The sequence below is a fragment of the Phalaenopsis equestris genome, unplaced genomic scaffold (assembly GCF_001263595.1).
Source record: "Phalaenopsis equestris unplaced genomic scaffold, ASM126359v1 Scaffold001344, whole genome shotgun sequence".
In the NCBI taxonomy this organism is placed as follows: domain Eukaryota; kingdom Viridiplantae; phylum Streptophyta; class Magnoliopsida; order Asparagales; family Orchidaceae; genus Phalaenopsis; species Phalaenopsis equestris.
Window position 1 is genome coordinate 205,625 of NW_018165783.1, and position 7,867 is coordinate 213,491.

Here is a 7,867-nt window from a genome sequence, read left to right on the forward strand (position 1 = left end):
TTCAAATATACTATAAACTGCAGCTGCCGACCATCGGTCATCAGCATCTCACTGCCCACCACACCTCGCAATCCTTTGGTGCTACCCCACTACTGCAGCCAACTGCTCCCCATGCCAACCGCTTCCTGTTACTGCTTGCCACTACTATCGACCGTGTTTTGACATCGAATTCATTTTTCTTCAAACTAAATTAAAAAAATTAAACTCCTGTATTAATTTTACAATCAACCAAACAACTTCAAAATATTTCAAATAAACAAGATTTCAATAGATTGCATTCCAAAGAGTCCCTTAGTCAACATTAGTTTGAAACAACATTTGCAACATGAATAGGGCTTTAGTGAGGAACAACTTAGGCAGCTCAATATAAGCACCTGTTCAAGGGTTTCTTCACATGAAAGCTAGTAACTCTCAGGTGAGATTCAAAATATGTTGTCGAGTAGATCTTCCAGAAAATAACTTTTTTAGAATTTCTAATGTGCAAAGCATGAGCTTACCAGATTTATAACACGGTAAATCTGAATTAAAAAAAAAGGTAGAGAGCACCAAAATATAATAAATACATAAAATATGTTAAACAGACTCGCACCTCCGTAGCGAAACCTTCAATATGATCCTTCTCTTTTTTGCAAAACATTCTTTGTTACCAATAGAAGAAATCATGCACTTTCTACATCAAGCTTTTTTATCTCTACATCAAAAAATGCCTGCAAAATTTAAATCAGTGAATCGGTTAAAATCAAACAAATAAGGAGTTGTCCTTAAAAGAAGGGAAAGAAAAAGATGGTGATAGTTATTAGAACCACACAAACCTTAATAAATAGAGCTATTTTCAATAACTTTTAAAGCTTCAGAACCATAGACAATGCATCTTTTGTTCAAGTAAAATGTAGATAAATATAAAAAGCATGATGATTACTAACCCTAAAGCTAACAAAAAATATCTAAGAACAATGCATCTATAATTTAAAAAATAAGTGCAATAACTTGAGTAACAGTTTACTTAAATTAAAAAAAATAATCCAAGATACCTAGAGCAAAAACTTACAAGTAAGGTTTCCAAGATTGCCATCATCCAAGGTAGCAAAATGTAAAAGCCGGATATATCATAGTATTCAATCATTTACTATTAACAACAACCTAAAGTGCCAACCGACATGAGAGAATATTTCAATAATGTAAATAAAATAAAAATCCTAAATCATCCATAACACTAACCTCAGAGTACCATTCTCCAAAATTTTCATCCTTTTTATATGTTAGACCAAGTCCAGTTTCTTTCTTCACTCCCTTCTTTCCTTGCTATAAAACTGAAATCACTCAATTTAGAACAGCATAAGAACTCAGCAATATATACCGAGTAAAATATCTGAAAATCACACCATTCTTTGAGCTAGTTGTATCCATCCTATGCTCACTTGTAACCCTTTTTTGAAATCTGTAATCACAAATACATATAAATTAAAAAGAAAGAATGATATTCTTAACATTAATAAGCTTAGCATTCTATAACATTCCTTTCTCTTTCACCCTTCACCGTATTAGCAAAGAATGAGAAGGCAGAATGTCAAAAGCATTAAAAGTCGTTGAATAAAGAGTTCATGGACCAATTTCACATGTTTCAGCTATCACGAAAAAAGCAAACAATTGCATCAAGCAGTATGGAAGCTACTTCAAGGGCTCAATTGGTTGCTTGAGGAAAGAATCCATATTTTGAAAGTAAAGAAGTTTGCTAAAAATAGAATATAGATGGATGAAGTAACAAAAGAACATCAACTTTATACACTATAAACCTTCTCAAAACTCCTCCAAAATTGATGATTTCGCTTTCACACTCAAAAAGAGCGAAAACAAATCGCATATTTTCAATTTACAAGAAAATTGAAAAGGGAATTCGGAAAAGAAGATGCTAAAATTGCAATACGTCAATGAAGTCTGGCAAGACGTCTCCGGCGTGGAAGAACAGGGTGTGCATGCGGTTGGCCGAGAGAAGAAGAAAACCAAGGATATTGCATGAAAACCCTCGGAGCGCTAAGGCACGCGCTAAGGCACGGAGGAGAGGAAGGCACGGAGGAGAGGAGGCGTCAGGAGAGGCTTCGCCGACGAGGAGTTGGTGGCAACTCAGATATAAATCAGATCGATTTATAAATAAGATTATTTTCTTATTTGCGGGAGGTCTTTTCTAGATTTTATAAATAGTGTCGTACCCTCATGAAGGAGAACGAAAGATTAGCACTTGAGTTAGAGAAAGACTGAGGCTTGGAGAGGAATGAGGTGAAGTACAGCATTGTGCATTAATGATCTTATGAATGTTTCCTACTTTTACAGTTGTCGAACGCTATCGATCTCTGCTCACAAGCAACCGTCGATCACCATCGGCCACCACTGCTTCTTGCAATAAAGAGTTGAAGAATCATAGTGTGTGTTATGGCATCCTAGCTAGGGCTGTGAAATTGGCTTAAAGATCATAAATAGCTCGAAAATTGAATCAAAATTTACCTCGGATGGAAATAGCCTCAAAATATTTGAGCCGAGCTACGAGCAAAATGAAAAGATCAAATTTATTTCAATTTGATTTCTATCTGGACTCAACTCAGATATAAATCAGATCGATTTATAAATTAGATCGAAGCCTTGAAGCGTTGATGTCGCTTTTGCGTGAGATCGACGATGGATCTTGCTTGAATCACGAATAACCAAAGCCGACCCTCAACTTTGAAGCATTGTATCATATATTCCTAATTCCTATTCCACACACCACACTCAAGCACCGCATGAAGTCGTAACGTTTCGCTATCTTCCTCTCTCATCTCTATTCTCCTGCAAAGGAGCTCTCTCTCTCTCTCTCATCAGCATCAGCCTCTCCAGGCTCTCGCTTCTCACTCTCTCTTCGGTGGCTAGCGGGATTTCAAGTGTTGGGTGTGTCAACATCGGTATCGTGCGATTTTTTCTATGTGTAGTGTGCGATATCTGGCTTGGTGAACTCATAATATTCTTCTATGTATTAGAAGTCACAATGATCATTCTTTTTTTTTTTTGACTTGAAAATTTTTTCTTTGGTCTTTTGGATTAGTTCTTATCAAATGTAATTTTCTTTCTGTGACATTAATCAACCTTTTTTGGTGAGGTGCTGAGTGTAAGTAAGACTTCTTCATGTATTCTTCAGCACGTTCATAGTGAAGCGAGAAAAGTTGAAGAAAAGAATTTATGGGATCTCGGCATGTGCTATTCGCGTCGGATAGGAGAAGAAAGATTATGGAGTGTCATGTAAGTTTCTTTGTGTGAGCGTGGATAAGAAACTTGTGTGAGTTTTTTTGTAAAACTATCTGATTTTTATAGTAAATTTGTGATGGTATGGCCCCGTGATTTTTTTCTGTTCTCGGGTTTTGCCATGTCAAATTCTTGTGTGCTTTTCTGGTTGATTAATTTTTGTTTATGTACTTAAATTTATCGTTTCGACTTTTTCGAATCCCGTGATTATCTTCCCACATAAGAATTGGATGCTATATATGTAAATGCCCCTTATTTTTATTATGTCGTAGAATGGTCGGATCTATTATGTCGTAGAATGGTCGAAATAGCTCGTGTTCGAAATCAGCTCGTGAACAGTGTGTTCGTGTTCGGCTCTATTTAAATATTTGCGTTCGTGTTCGGCTCGTGTTCGACTCGAAATTGGCTCGTTAAACCAAAATTGAGAAAAATATATGTAAAGTGTGGGATTCGAACCTGGGTCAAATTTATACAAAAGAAGACAATAACCACATTGTCACATGAGGTGTTAGGATTTAAACATAGACATAAATATATATAATATATTATTATATAAATAATATATGTAATATATTGTTATATAAAAAGTTATATAATTTTTTTTTCGAGTCATTTCGAGCAGAACACGAGCGAACAAATTGTTGTTCGTGATCGGGTCGTTTACATTTCGAGCTTAAAAATTTGTTCGTGTTCGGCTCATATTCGAAAAAACCGAAATAGTCTGAGAATGAGTCCACGAGAGTGACCAAGCACCCAATGGGAACATATGAAACATGCACATGAACTTCTTCCACATGCAAAAATGGCGATCCCTATTGCACTATATCGATAAGCGCTGTCAATTTTGTATTAAGTATAGTTTGCATAATTTTTGAAGACGCCAACTGCAATAAACGTTCAACATACAATGACATATAAAAATGTAGGTTATAATATTTCAATTTTTAAGAACGAGACCAAATAGATCTCCTATATATAATAGTTTAAATAATTGAACACAATACCATAAGTAATACACCATCTCGAGAGTTAAGTGCATTACTTGACAGTGGCTTCAATTAAGTGAAGAGAACATATTTATATGACCAAGTATGGAATGTTCATGCTCTTCACAAAGGTCCAAATCGAAGCAAAAAAATGGAGTTTTGAAGCTATACCTTTGCCGAAGAGGTGAGACCTCAATTGAGTGGTTGTAGAAGCTTTGCCTGAATCCCACGAACCTCCTACAAGTGATGGTTTCCTCTGAGAACAGGTCCAAGTATGAACTCGACCAAAAGTGGCTCGGGTTTGGCCTACGATTAGGTTAGAGGCTGCAGGGAAGGTAAATTTTGATGGGGAATGAGGTTTTGCAAAGTGGTGAAGCTTTTGGAACAATTGATTTGGAATTTTGATGGAGTTAGTTTGATGACCAAAAAATGTTCTGATTTTAGGCTTCCAAATTAGAGTTTTCTTGTGGATTGGAATGGCCAAGGATGCTGAGAATTTACTGAACAAGGATTTAGGATGATCTGAAGAAATTTTGGCATTGCTTCGCCTAGGGTTTTGGTGTGCTTCTCATTTTTGTCCGTGAAAGTGGCCATTTGATAGGCCAAAGGAGTGGCCAAAGGGGTGGTCAAGGGGTCAAGCTAGGGTATATGAAGTTGTTTTCAAGATGAGTGAAGATTGTGAAATCATTTGCTTTGTGCCAAATGTCCAAGGATTTCATTTAAATGGAAAGGGTTTGGGGTAATTTTGAGTTTGACTTGGGCTGAAGTCATGGAAGCATGTTTGGGTGGTCTCTAAGGTTACTGTGGTTGGTTGCTAGCTTGGGGAAGAGGGTGGAAAAGTCCTTATCAAAGGGATTAGGGATTATTTTTATTTTATTTTGGTTTAAGTGAAACATAAATGAAGTTAGGTGCTTTTGGCCAAGAGTGGAAAGGAATTCCTTCATTTACCACTTGGAGGAATTTAGTTGTACAAGGCTTGCAGGGTTTAGGGGTTATTATGGGGAGAAATTTGAGGAAAAAAAAGCATTTTGGATGATGTTAGTTTGGTCTTATCCAGGTTTTATTGGGTAGTATCAGAATAGAACCGGGTCAGTGGTGTTATTCGTGGGATTATTCATCAAATTATTGAGGTGTTATTGGCCAAGGAATGCAGAGGTGGTGCTATTGGTGTGGTATCACGACAATTTGGAGGTGGTATCAACAAGGAATTGAAAAAAAATATTATGTTATTGTCGGTGTATTGTGTTGCACCGTAGTGTCATCGCGGGTCATTGAGGTGGAGATATTATTGTGGTTATATTGCGACTGTATTATGGTGTTATTGGCGTTGTACCGCGGGGTGTTGTGGGGTTATGTGGCGGCAGTATTATTAGGGTAGAACTGCGGTAGTATTGCAGTGATATTGGGAGTTTACGATGGTGCCATTGCAGGGCTGTGCGGCATTTCTGAAGTGGTGTTATTGGGGAGTTTGTGACGGTGTTATTGTGGCGTTTATGCGGTGTTATTAGAGGGGTTGTGACGGTGTTATTGCGAGATTGCGTCTTCAGTGTTATTGACAAGGGACCACGGTTTTAAAGTGATGTTATTTGGGAGTTACTGTGTTGTTATTGGCTTGAATTTAGCCCAAATCAAGCTCGAACGTAACCTAAACCCCTTTTCCACTTTAATTCACCTTATATAGACATGACACAAGGCAATTGGTAAATTTTTAGGGATTGCCATGAGAGAAATTTGGAACGTAAATTGGGTAACCTTGGATTTGTGTGGAATTTGATGTGAATTTGGGTCTGAATTTTGGTGATTTTGAATTGAGACTTGAAATTTGGTAGAGTTAGATCTGATTTTCAAAGTGAATTTGAATTTTGACTTAGGCAATTTTGGATTTGGGCTTGAAAATTGGTGTGGTTGGATTTGACTTTGGATTTTGGGTAGGATTTGATGTAAATTGTTGTGAATTTGTCAATTTGGAGTCCATGGGAATTGGATTTGAAAATTGATGAGAATAGGCTAATACTTTGGGAAGTTTGGAGCAAATTTGGTGAGGGGAAGTGTTTATGTGAAGTGGAGTGAGTGTGAGGTGCCCAAGCCACCCAAGGTCAAAAAGGGTGTTCCTAATGCCTCATGATTCTATAGGAACTCACTTTTGAATTTTCACACGTTGATCTCAACCACCCAAGTGTTGGAGGTTTATGACCATCCATGTGAGACTGCAAAAAGAGTTAAGATGTGGTTTGAAATTCTAAAACGGGTGGATCCCATAACTAGGCTTCTAGGATAGTCAATAGAAAAGTTTTATGGCTAGATTGTAAGTTCTAAGAAGAAGACGACCTCATAAAAAATGAGGTCAATAGATATATGTTTGAGTCATCTAATTTTTATTATGTTTTTTCATTCAACAGCTTTATTTAAGTGCAAAGTTGTCGCCTTGCTAAAATACAAAGAAATGAACTTACTGATAGACAACTTAGTGGCTTGAGGGTATAAACTATTTGATATTCTTCAGAGTTTGGACTATTTAGCTGGATCATGATATTCACTCTCTAATTAAGAATCTATATGGGTTTAAACTTTTACTATAATATGGCTTCCTGATTCAATTCATGGAGGCTGCCCTTTTACTGGATTTTTTTTTTCAACAAAATTCAGTTTAATTTTTTTAAGCATGCTGCTTTTGGCAAGTTATGATGATTTCATTGTCTCATGAAGCTCGACAATTTATCTAGCTTTTGCTTTATTCCTACTCTTGTTTGTTTTATCTGGTGTCTTTGATATGCTTTCTGATTTCTATGAATCATAGTCATTATGTTATCTGATAAGTACAAATACTTGGATAGTTGGATGAGCAGGTACTCTCTACCCACTTGTCTTTTTGGCTATCTTTGCCAGTGTTCGTTTCTAGGTATATGTTTGAGTCATCTAATTTTTATTATGTTTTTTCATTCAACAGCTTTATTTAAGTGCAAAGTTGTCGCCTTGCTAAAATACAAAGAAATGAACTTACTGATAGACAACTTAGTGGCTTGAGGGTATAAACTATTTGATATTCTTCAGAGTTTGGACTATTTAGCTGGATCATGATATTCACTCTCTAATTAAGAATCTATATGGGTTTAAACTTTTACTATAATATGGCTTCCTGATTCAATTCATGGAGGCTGCCCTTTTACTGGATTTTTTTTTTCAACAAAATTCAGTTTAATTTTTTTAAGCATGCTGCTTTTGGCAAGTTATGATGATTTCATTGTCTCATGAAGCTCGACAATTTATCTAGCTTTTGCTTTATTCCTACTCTTGTTTGTTTTATCTGGTGTCTTTGATATGCTTTCTGATTTCTTTGAATCATAGACATTATGTTAACTGATAAGTACAAATACTTGGATAGTTGGATGAGCAGGTACTCTCTACCCACTTGTCTTTTTGGCTATCTTTGCCAGTGTTCGTTTCTACTATGCTCTTTGTGCCTTTTAATTAGTTATGTTGTCTGATACTATAATAATAACATATTTACTATAGCCAAATTGTGTTTTGTTCTTAGATGTCTTCTTACTTCTGACTTTTTGGATGTGTTCTTAATTAAGTTGGTCATGCTTATTTCTGAGAAATTATGACAC

At 36.2% G+C, this 7,867-nt stretch overlaps 1 protein-coding gene across 3 annotated transcripts; it reads right to left on the reverse strand.

Moving 5' to 3' along the window:
- Nucleotides 1-590: 590 nt before the first annotated feature.
- On the reverse strand, nt 591-1,582 carry LOC110034103 (proline--tRNA ligase, cytoplasmic-like). Of its 3 annotated transcripts, XR_002295019.1 has the most exons (4): nt 1,383-1,582; nt 1,219-1,310; nt 1,049-1,140; nt 591-707 (listed from the first exon to the last, which is right to left on the reverse strand). XR_002295019.1 is itself a non-coding variant. In XM_020738366.1 (3 exons), exons 1-3 carry the CDS (start codon nt 1,503-1,505, stop codon nt 660-662), a joined length of 255 nt encoding a protein of 84 aa, XP_020594025.1. In that variant the 5' UTR covers nt 1,506-1,582; the 3' UTR covers nt 591-659. The 3 variants fall into 3 exon arrangements, 1 of the variants encoding a protein (XP_020594025.1); XR_002295018.1 differs by having other exon boundaries at nt 1,219-1,582; XM_020738366.1 differs by lacking the exon at nt 1,049-1,140 and having other exon boundaries at nt 1,219-1,302.
- Between the last annotated feature and the right edge of the window lie 6,285 nt (nt 1,583-7,867).